The sequence below is a fragment of the Anomalospiza imberbis genome, chromosome 1 (genome assembly GCF_031753505.1).
Source record: "Anomalospiza imberbis isolate Cuckoo-Finch-1a 21T00152 chromosome 1, ASM3175350v1, whole genome shotgun sequence".
NCBI classification, from domain to species: domain Eukaryota; kingdom Metazoa; phylum Chordata; class Aves; order Passeriformes; family Viduidae; genus Anomalospiza; species Anomalospiza imberbis.
The window spans coordinates 114,783,870-114,795,987 of record NC_089681.1 but is presented as its reverse complement, the minus strand read 5'-3'; the positions used below and the strand labels follow the sequence as shown (position 1 = coordinate 114,795,987).

Genomic DNA, 12,118 nt, shown 5'->3' with positions numbered 1-12,118 from the left:
GTGTTGTTGCCTGATTACCCTCTTCTGGAAACAAAGCATTCTGACAGCATGTCATCACTACTGAACTTGAAAGGATTTTATATGAGGAAAAATAGTCTCGTTATGCTACTCTGCTCAATTAAGTCAGAAAGCATAAAACAAAACTATTATGTAGTGGCATACAAAACATTTGACTTTATTTTGTAAATTTCAGGCCGATAACATTTAAAAAAACTAACATGTATTTCAGAGTCCTCCTCCAGTCTTCACTATCAAAACACTACTTCTTATTCATAACATCTAGAAAATTGGCACATCATTTCTGCAGCATATATCTCTCTTCTAGATAAAATAACTATCCAGGACAAGAGCCTAAGGAAAAGATTTTTTAAATCTCTTCTGACAGCTTTCTGACAGGTTTTCTCTGCATTTCCTGGCATAATCCTTCCCAGAAATACTTCTCAGCAAGCAGATTTTCTACACTGTCCATTTCTATCAACCGTCTGGCCACAATAGAAGACGACTATACCTACAAACACAAGCTTCACCTCTATAAATAGAGTGTAGCCTTTGTGCTGCCCTGGAAGCTGCTGGGTTGTTGCACAGGGTGATTTTCAGGAAGCAAGGAGCACCACACTGGCACTCTAACCCAAGATACCACTAGAGCCCCAACCTATGGGCAATGGACACTGTTAACTCCTACTCCTCCTTTCCCATAATTAGGGGAAGATGAAATAGGAACCTCTTAATAATGAACCAGAGGCTATTGGCATAGAACAAGCAAACAGGGAAATCAGGGAACTGAACAAGGATTGCTACAGATGGATCATGAGAAACATGTCTTTAGAGTAACAGTTCATTTTCCACTCATGTTTAGTAACAACTCTGACATTGCCACTGCTCTTCCAAGTCATAGTTTTCTACACAAAACTGTAGTGATGTTTCTTTCTAAAGCATGCTTATCTGGAAAAGCTTGTATTTAGCAACAAGGCTTTAATTTGGAGTTAGGGATGGATCTTTTCAAGCAACATCGCTCTTTCTGTTTTTAAGCATTTATTCAGATCTTCTACACTGTGTGCCTCTTCCTTTACAGATTGTGCTCATATTACAAATATGATAAAATATTTTTTTAGAATTTTTTCAGAAAGATGGTCAGTATATCCTTCAAAAAATAAACAAACAATGATTGCAATGCACTGTCCAAATTTCTACATTGTAATGGCAAATGTCCTGCATTTCTGAACTTTAAATTCTGTCTCCTGCTCAAGAGAATGAAATATATAATTCTGAGAGCTTTGGAAATAGGCAAAATCCAGCTTCTGATGCATCTGTGCTTTGAAGACTACCAAAGAGTCTACATAAGATTTTTTCTGTCATAGGGTCCATCAACTTAGAGCTGATGCTGATATCTTGCAAAACTAAGTATCTCCTCTTAGACCAGAGACCCATCAATATTCTTTCACAAGTTAGTTAACTTCTAGACTTTGATGCTTTGTGAAATTTCTCTGCAACAAACTATCAGCTCATGAACAGAATACACACATTCACATGCAAAGACTTGTACATGCTTAATACAACTGTTAAAGCTTTGCATCTCTAAGAATTAATTCTTAGACATGCAGATTTGCAGCTTCTCCTTCTGCAGATGAAAATGCAGAAACATAGCAAATATTTGCTAAATTATCTCAAATTATTTTCAGAACAATTTATTTATTTCTCCATTCCTCTGAAAACATTCAAATCCTGTTTTAAAAAGCTACATACGCATTATTTATAGCCATAGTTTCTCTCATTAAATAAAATTTAGCCATTTAGATCCCATCCGGTTGATTCATCTTTTTAGATGAGATAAACTTGCAGTGAACCTGGGATTCTTCAGGGTCTGTTCTAGTGGGGTGTTTTCAGTTTAAACAGCTGTGTTGTTACAATTTCCTTTTACATGTGACTTGAGGGTACCCATTTGCTTCACAATTAAGAGCATAGCACCTACAAATGTTCAGCTAACCAGATTGTTAATTGCTATATTTGCTTTATGCTTTCTCGTATAAATAGAAAATGTTCCTCCTGAAACTGAATGGTTCAAAGGTTCAAACATTATCTTCCTAACTTTTCTCAGGTTACTCAGTTTTTTTATTTTCCCTCTACTCTCTGTCCGAGGATATTACTGGTACAGGTTTGTATACTCCTTGTTATCTCTTCTAGTCTCTGTTTCAATTAAAGCTTTTGCTATTGTGGAAATCAGTGCTGAATGTTTTCTTCAGAGGCATCCAGCAAAAACTGAGCTGGTTTTAGAGCAAAGTCATCAGTAACAAAGAAATCGTATGCTTGTAATAAACTGAAATAGAGTGAAATATGTTATAAAATACACCTTACTAGGATTAATTGCAACACTTAAGGTTAGTATTTGTTTTTATTAGTTTATGTACATGTCTAACTTTCTCCACTGGTAAATTACCTTTGCTTACACCTCTCCTAATATTTCTATCCAGTTCATCTGAATCCTCAAATTCCCTGAAGATTGTCTTTAGATAAAATTAGAAGCATAACTGCTTAATAAATGGAAGCATTCCTCTGTAAACATACAATACAATGTCAGCATTTCTGTCATGTGATTTCTGAGTTGAATTCAATTTTTAAGCTGTGAATAGCTTATGACCGGTCCCATAATGTGGGATTCATCTAAATGTAGATGCAGCTGAGCCAGTCCCTCATTATAGTCTGAATAGATGAATAAGAACTTTCAGGGTTCACTTCACTTCATGCCAAAGTATATATAAAACTTGCATTGCAAGCTACCTTTGTGCATTTTTATCCATGCATAACTTAGAGAAATTGCTGATTTTTCTCCATTATATTTTGGAAGACGCTTAGGCTGATTAGCTCAGATGCCTACGTCCATCACAACCAAACTCTCACACTAATTAGGATTGCGAGAGACTACTTATTTTCTCTGAAATATGTCTGAACTTTTATTCAAATTTTTCCCTTGGTCATGCTGTTTTCAAGTGAAGGCTGTTGAAAAGTGGCCAATAAATGGCCAAAATTCTGGACTTCCCTCTAGCCTTTTGAGAAGTAGTCCAGACATGCTGCCAAACTCATTTGTTCCTGTGGAATTTATTTCTGTGAGAGTCAAGAGATCTTTAGAAATCCATTTCCTATGACTGAATTTATGACCCTGATGTCTCAGTCGAGAGAAATGATAATTTATTGACAACACGAGAGAGAACATCCAGTTCAGGTGTTCTGTTATGGACCACTTGCTTGACCTGTGTTTAGCCCAGAGCATAAATGATTCTCCACTGACACTGCATAGGACTGTCAGTGAAGTCTATGAAGAAAAAGCATCATCAACTGTTGCAGTTGATCATGAAGAGGCATATTTACGAAGATAATTTTTTGATTAAACCCTCTTTCTGTTTCACATTCACATAATGAAGCCCCTGGCAGAAGTTCTGTTTAAAGCCTAACATGATGTGTGGGTTAACTTCTTCTTGGGCTGATAATGGTCAGCAGCTGATGTGTCCCCAAAAGTTTTGTTGGCTTGGAGAGAATTTCTGGAACTGTGCAAAACTACTCAGCTAGTCTATACATTTGGAGGTTGCTGCTAACCATCCCTGGCATATGAGCTAAACATAGCAGTGTTCAATAATGTGCTGTTCACAAAGAAAATGGGAACATGGAGGATGATGCTGCATGTCAGCACACATGATGAGAAGGCAAAGGTCACTTAGCAAGGCATAAACTATGAGCAGCAAGGCAGGTGACAGCAGCTTTGATGACAGCATCCTCACACTCAAGACTGACATATCTGCCAAAGGTGGACTTGGCAGATGGCCACACATCACAGCAAGCAGTATTTTGCATGGGAACAGATTTCAGAGTGCTGTTAAAAAGGGGTTCAAGTCTCACTCCTGAAAACTAGGCTCACTTTACCAGTGCTCTTACTAAATTATATGCTACTAAGATAATGTTCAGGAATAACATGGTTTTGATGTGAGTTTATTTTTACTTTCTTACTTCCAAATTAATATAAGCATGACTTATCCACCCCTCCCTCCAAATAATTATAGTAGCAAAGCAGTTTGTGTAAGAAGAAAGAAATTGGAAATTTATAGAGTAACACAGGATTAACAATTATTAACATTCATTATTAAAATTCCATTTCAGCTATATAATTAAACAATTAGCAAAACAATTTGAAGACTCTGAACCATGGAAAATCCTGAGGAAGAAAAATACAAGAAATTCTAATAGATATCTTTTAAAAATTCAGCTGGCCGTTTGCATTAACTACAGTGATTGGAAGGCACAACTGGTTAAAAGATCCTAACTCTAAAGCACACTAAACAAGTCTAAAGTTGTATCCATTTCATTATGGGTTATCAGTACCTTGGTTAAACTCAGACCATTTTAAAACCTTGCAGCACACTAACACACCTATAAATATAAAGTTTACTTGTAATAGTAGTTTGTTGACATAATGTTTCTGTACTTTTTAAGACTTGTAGTTTCTCTGTTATTGCTGTGAATTTCTTGAATTCAAGATTGTATAAATAGTTTTGACAATTAGCTTATTTTAATTACTTTAAAGCAAAATGAACATCTATGAAAGGTAAAAAAATATTTAAATACAGAAATTTCCTATTGATTGCTATAAATTTTTTCTAGAATGCATATGTTCCTTTACTACTCTTAATTATTTTAATTAAGATTTCTGCATGTCAAAACTGGTTCAGAATGGAAAATTCTACCCCCTCTCTGTCTCTCAAAGTAGGTAAGCACAAATGTTCTTAAGAGGGTTTTTTTGTATACAGAGTATATGTAAACAAGGGAGAGCATCCAAAAGTAGTTGAAAAGGCACATAATTCTATAAAGTCAAAACTAACATAAAACCAATGCAGACCCTTTTTTTTTAGAGCAGTAATTATCTCAGCCTGAAACAGGAAAATTGGAACATTGATGACATTTGTCAGTAAAATAATTGAAATATTAATGAAGGAATAGGATTTCTATAATCATACATAGCATGACTAAGTAAAAGAAAAAAGGGAGAAATCTATCCTAGTTTAAACCTAAGACATGAGAAATAACACATCTCACCTGAAAAAAATACCCTGGATTGTTTCCCACTGAATAGCTCATATAGCAGCTAATTATTTTCATTCTTACTTTATTTGCCCTGACAGAGTTTTCTTCTTTAGGCTCTGTAAATTTTTAGTATTTCTCAGGAAGTATGTTGGAGATGGGATGTAGAATCCCATTGTTCTGAAACTTTTCCTCTCTGAGAGTTGCAGTGAACTGTAAGTTAGTGAAGCTCTGCACGTCCATAATTACTGCAGGATATTCACAAGCCCTGGGACTGAATCCGGCCTGAAACTTTATTGCGTGTCACTCGGCATCATATAATTTTTTTCCTTCTACATTTCTTCTGACTAACACCCAGGTAGGCTTCAATTTATGGCCTATCAGTGTGTCTGAATGAGCTATTTGGCCCTCAGTAAGGGAGAGGATATTCCAGGTTTAATGAAGTACATAAAATCCCGCTTTGTACCCTCTTGAGTCTTCCATGGAAGCTGTGGCTCAGTGTAACTGTTGGGAGAGTACTTACTGCATTGAAGTTGGGGAAGAGATTCACTGCTGCAGCAGTGTCCAGAGGAAATGGGAGAAAGGGCTTAATATCCAGCGATGGCTGCAAGGGTGGTGCAGGAGGACGCACAAGGGCTGGGAGAGCAGGGCTCTGGCATGTACCACCTGCATGGAAAAAGAGACAGAAAGCATTCAGCAGGTGATATGATTAGCCGGGGGGGGATAAAAGCCAGCACACCCACACATAAAGCAACAATAAAAAGACAATACTGGATCAAACAAATATATTTTGAATTATCCAAAAATTACTGCATTAGTGAAAAAAAGCACAGCTGACTAAGTGACTGAGTTGGTCATAATTCTTTGCCAGCAATTGCTTTAGGTTTCAGTATATCGTGATTAGAATTACCTTATAAACCATTTATTTCCATGGACAATCTGGAACAGTTCAGCATATGTCTAACTTCCCTTGAGACCTTCAGCTAGTTTCATTCTCTTATAATATCAGCGCTTCATCCCTACCCTGTTGCTCAACCCTACAAAGGCAGATTACTCAAAAAGAAAAAGAAAACTTGCTGTTCAGCTCAGCAAAAGTCATGTCATTTGCAGACTTCTGTTTTTTTTAATTAAATGCTCACTCATGGAGCCAACGGCATTGTTTCAACCTAAACCTCACAAGCACAACATACCTTGCTGCCTCAACAGTTGATCAATACAAATTTAAAAATAACAGTTTCAGGACGCACTGAAATTCTGTTTATGGGAAGGTACCGATGAACACTTTCTGCTCTTTGCAAGGGGTGGAGCTGATTCAGACTCTGTGCAGCAGAAAGCTCCTCCCGGCAAACCACCAGCTCTGTGGGAACGTAATGCAAATGAAGAAATCCCCTTGCATACCAATAAGGTACTACCTATTTGCAGTGGACCCTATTTTGCTTATTTGTTTGCCCCTGGCCACAGCCAGCTACAAGCTGGAAGGATCCAAGTTCATTCTCTGCTTTCAGTGTCTCCTATATTGGTTGCACTCCAAAACATCAATTCCTTGTTAATTAAAGACTATTTGGATCCTAGGAAACTGTTAAAATATGCCAGTGTTCTTCTAATCTGAGAGGCAGGCAACAGACTGTAAAAACCTGCTGGTAAGAGTCCAAGAAACAATGAAAAAAAATGAAAGGGGAGTTTTGCCCTACTCACTGAACAGGGACACAGGCAGACAGATCAACAGAGGGAGAGATGTGAAATTTGTTTCTTTTTTACCTCTCATACATACAGACATTTTATTAGACAAGTTGCATACATGCTTTAAGAGTGCAAACATAAAGTAGTCAGAATGATATATGACATCTCTCCATATTTGGCCAGCAAATCTGCTAACAAGGTTTGTCATGTTATACATCTAATTGAGGGCTAAAAACATAAGACTTAATTAACCAGTTGTAGAAGATCATCCAAGTTGTGCTTCTGGATCTAAAATCAGATGGAGCCAAATTTTGAAGACCATATTTTTTCTCCAACTTTCAACTCCTCTGTGAAGCGTTTCACTAAGAATTACTAGTAAATTAAACATAGTGGATTAGGGGTCACTGCAATCTCATGATAGTTTTTAATCCCAAGAATATCTGCCATTTTTGGGATAGTTTCTACATTGTACCTCAATGTAAGTGCATAAGAAATCAAAAGGTTTTGAATGCAGCAGCTGAGGATACAGGCAACAGAAAAGCAGAGTGCAAGCAGCATAGAATGATCAAGTATTTGATTGCCATTGCTTTGGCAGTTGTTACCTTCCCATGACGTGGTTACAAAAACACTGTAAAAATAAATCTAACAGGTCAGAATGATGATAAGGTAGTGATGAACATGCCAATCATACTGCCTCAGAATAGGAAAGACCCATAAAGGTACTTTTAAAAATGCTGGAAATACTTAGCTTTACTTACATAAAACTTTCACACATCATGAAAGGAAGAAGTCACTCTTACTAAAGAAAAAAATAGAGATTGCACCTGAGATTGTACTGAATCACACAGAAATTTCAAGGTGAGCATTTGGTGATAGCAAAGAATTTGAGGTTAATCAAACATTCTGTAACTCACGAATGCAAATGTAAACTGGAGTGAGAAACGTCAGCTGTGCTTGGGGACACAGTTTATTGGGTGTATGGTCCCAGTGCTACGGAGAAGAGCTTCAAAGTTTCGGATTACCTAGAGCAACAGCATTGCTATCCCCATACTCATCTGAGATAACAAGCCACGGAGGACGAAATATTTCTATTCTGTGATCCTTTCCTGTGGCATGACTCGGCACTCATGCACCTGCTGCTGCCAGCCAGCGCGATGCAAAGCCATCTGGGGACGAGAACAAGCTTTAAATGGAAAAATCCAGCCAGCTCTGCAGGACCTTGGCTGGGACTCAGAGCCTCTGGAACAGATTTTTAAATCTACCACAGTCCTGGCTACAGTGGCACACAAAATTAGTATGTTCAGGAGCACAGCTGCTCTCTGTTTTTTCAATAGTGTCAGACATGTCTCTAAATGATGGAGCATGTGAGAGGCATCATGAAATCTGAGCCTTTGCTTAAGAACTTCTCTAATGTTTATGGCTTCAAAAATTAGCTTCACTTTCCATTTAATATGCACAGAGTTTTAGTCTAGAATCTGCAACAGAAAAACTGAAGCAATGGCAACCATTTTTGTGACTCAGCTTAGCTTGGACAACCTTTGAGAATGCCAGTGTTAACTATTTCACACTTAATCCATTAGCAGAGGGATGGAGAGGGGTAGACACTCACTGGGACACAGTTCTTGAAGAGTGTGCACAGACAAATTCCAAGCGTTAGGGAATGTTGGATTATGATGAAGAACCATAAAATTTGCTTATGATGGTTTTGGTATTATGCAGGACGAGTTTCTCTACAAAGACCTCCATAGCATTCCCTGAGCAGATGCAGCACTGCTGATCAACACACAATTAGGGTGAAGGTTCAATGTCAGCCTTTTTACAAGCTTTTTACCAGCAAGGTTTGGATAACATTGACCAATAAAACTAGGATAAAATCTCACAACACTGATAGGTTTTGCCCACAGCCTGCTCTTAATGTTCACTATTATTATTATTACCTGAAGTTCACATAGATAACCTTGTCTTTATGAGGACCATGCTACACCTTAAAATGGCAGGATAATAAAGTATTTTCTAATTCAAGTCTTACAAGGTAGTGATGTTAGAGTCTCATGTCTTTCTAAAGAGGAGGGGAATCAGATTCTAAATGGGAGATGAATGTTCAGGCATTTGAGAAATTCATGTCAACATTGTCACCTTAATTTTCTTTGTAGGGACACCAAGAATAATACTACTTAGAAGATTAATCGGCTCAGCATTTTGATCAAGTTTGAAGTAATTATTTGTTTCTTTAATTTTCAGACAATTTAAATCACAGGCAAGATAATCTCTTGGACAGAAGCACTGGCTATACATCCAAAGTAAGTGTGAGCACACAAGTTTGGGGAAAAGCTTGCAACAAACCTTAGTCCTTTCCTATATCACATTGAGAACTCTTCCATCATCAATCAAACATTGCATTTTTGCACAGGGATGTAGTTTTGTGTCTCCAGCTGGGACTAGACATTTTGCCCTGCCACTGGGTAATCTGGTTTGAAATACAGCATCGTGTTCTGGGCACAGACAGCTCACATACTACAAAGGCATGTGAGCAACATGAGGTTCATGCTCTTGGTGACAGCCCAGTCAAATGGGTTCTCCTTTTGAAACCACTGGTGATATGAACTTCATCACCATAAGACCTTTCTTGCCCGAACCAAGGGACTATGACAGAAACAGATAAAGAGATGAGTCCTGCTCATTGCACCTCAAATTGCCCATTCCACGAGGAATTGGCACTTTTTTTCTTTTTTTTTTTAGTATGAATGGGAACAAATACTGGTGTCTGTCCTTTTCCCTGCTTCGCCTCTACCCAGTGAATTTGCAGGCCCCACGCTGGGCAACTCCCGTCGGGCAAACTCACACTACCCGATATTGACTTTAAAGACTTTAAAGACCATGTTTCACTATGGAACTGAAAACAGATTTTAAAATGAAAATCATTCTAAAACAAAGAAACCATGTGTCATTAAAAATGCTTAAGTTTTAATCTTGTCTTCACAATTTTTTTTGGTGACAATTCTTTACAAAAAGTTAACACATTCTGGGGGAAATTTTGCTTTGAATGAAATATCATTTACTGAAAAGAAAGTTTCCCATATAAATTTTTGTGCCCAATTCACCTGAAATTTTCCTTGGATCAGTGTTAGGTAAAGAGTATAAACAGCTGTAAGTACTCACCCTAAAATCTGGATTAAGAGAATCACAAAGACTGAATATACACATAGGAAACCAAACAAAATAGCCCTAGAGTAAACAGACATCATAAAGCAGGGTGGTTTTTCATACAGGATAATAAATAGCAAGTTTCCTTAATGTTTTTCAAGCAGGCCAAGATCCCCTTTCTTCAGGTTCCCTAACAAACAGCTCAACAAATTGGCAGCCACATATTGTTGTATTTTGTGACTTGGCTACAGAGAAAGTTATGTTACATCCTTCTCTGCACAGTCTTTCCTCATGCACACCCTCATTCCAAATCCTTGAATTTTAAACTTAATGGCAGATTTAGTTTCCAGAAAAAGAATCACAAGGTGCATTATCAAATAGTCTCTCCTAAGGAAGAATCTAGCTTAGCTTTTCCAGACACAAAAATGTAGATAATTTTTTGCAATGCATTTGAAACTTCGAGGTATGTAAACTGGGCAGAAACTCTAAACTAATACCCCATTAATCTAAATCTTTTGCAGTTCTTCCATCACTAACTATTACCACCATAAACACTGAGTGAAAAAGCAAATCTCTGCAGAATTTTATTTTCATTCCTTCACTACTTTGCAAGTTTTTCCTTCTGTCCATGTGCACAGCTATTTTGAATACAGCAAAGATACTAAACTAATGTACCCTTTCCCTTCCTTCCTAGAGTCTGAGCTGGTTTCAGGATCATAAAGTGGTTTCTCTAAGATATGGATAGTTCCATGTGTTACAACCCATCTCACACCTCTCTTAATATTTCCATGATAACTCATCAGAGGTCAAAAAAATACACACATTCTGCCTTGGCAAAAGCTCAGAGAACCTTTCAGCTGGTATGGCTCAGTGGAGAAGCTGGGAAAGTACCACACATTTCCAACTGAAAAACTGACTTCTAGGAGGCTTTAAAAGGACTTAAAAATCTATCATTAATATTTTTTATATAGGAACCTAATATCTAATAGCACATGTGCAGTACGCATTAAAATACATCCTAGAGAGCCTGAGCAAGAACAGGAATTTTCATAGAAAATTTTCAAGAACAATGTCTCCAGGCTATTTTAAAGTATAAAAGGGAAAGGATATGTGTGGAGCTCATGGTCAAGCTTATAAATCTTAATAATCTTACATTTGGATACCTCAATATTAGCTAGAACTTTTAATTTGTTATGAATTAAGTTTGCCAGTGGACCAAAGGAAAGGTATATTTGGAGGGATTTTTTTGAAAAGACAATAAAGACACGAGCATTTAAGAACAGCAGGCTATCCATGGTGAATAATGCTCTTTCATGATCTCAAATAGCAGATATCACATTTATATTTTCAGGGAATCTGATGAAATAGAAAATTTTAAGATATCCAAACCAAAAGAATAAATTTCTCTGGGATCTAACAGAGAAAATATGACAGGAATTGTAGATGTGGCTTTTAGAAATTAGTTTAATGTAATTTGTCATGGACCGTAGTCACTAGGGTACTCCTTTTTATCACGGCATGGTAATCTTCATTTTTACAACAGATACTTTTCTCAAAAACTGCTGAATTGCCCCTTTGAAGGTAAATTCAGCTCCATAATGAGTAGTACTAGTGATCTAACTTGGCATGGAAAAATGAGACTGATTTAATCAGCAAACTACTCGTTTGTAGTTATTGTAATAAAGTGGCTAAAATATGAACTCAGCATACAGAAAGTTAGCTAATATGCAACTTGTATCTTTTATGTGCATAAAGAGATAAACTTTTGATTTTGAATATTTATTTTTGATAGGTTATGTATTATTACCTATGAACTGAAAGGAGATTAGGTGTAAACAAGTGACACGAATGGAGAATTTAGTATTCAGAAAATTTATTTTCTGACCATTTACAGTCTTAGAATTCAGCTTCTTGAAAGGGTTTTCTATCATTTTGAGTGGTTTGTTTCTTTTTTAAAATTTCTTTTAGAAAGGGAAATAAGAACCTTAAAGTGCTTTCAACTTCTGTATTGTTCAAATACTCTTTTTGGAGAGTACTTTCATTATTTAATAATCTCAAAAAAATTAAAAATATGATAGGCACATTTAAACAAAATACTTTTACATATAATCACTCTTAGGTCCAGAAAAGAAAGAAAAAACCCAACTCTACTAAATATTTGAAGCCCACTTGAAAAGAAGAGCCTTCAAAATGGGACTCCAGCCACACCAGCCTCAATCCTGCTGGTTCT

The 12,118-nt window shown here is 36.9% G+C and overlaps 1 protein-coding gene across 8 annotated transcripts in view; it reads right to left on the bottom strand.

The window, feature by feature from the left end:
- ZNF385D (zinc finger protein 385D) overlaps positions 1-12,118 on the bottom strand; it is a 419,164-nt gene that overhangs the window by 129,053 nt on the left and 277,993 nt on the right. For all 8 annotated transcript variants that reach the window (XM_068207228.1, XM_068207236.1, XM_068207262.1 and 5 more), the window contains one exon: positions 5,588-5,730. In XM_068207228.1, coding sequence (XP_068063329.1) covers positions 5,588-5,730 — 143 coding nt within the window. The remainder of the gene's footprint in view (positions 1-5,587; positions 5,731-12,118) is intronic.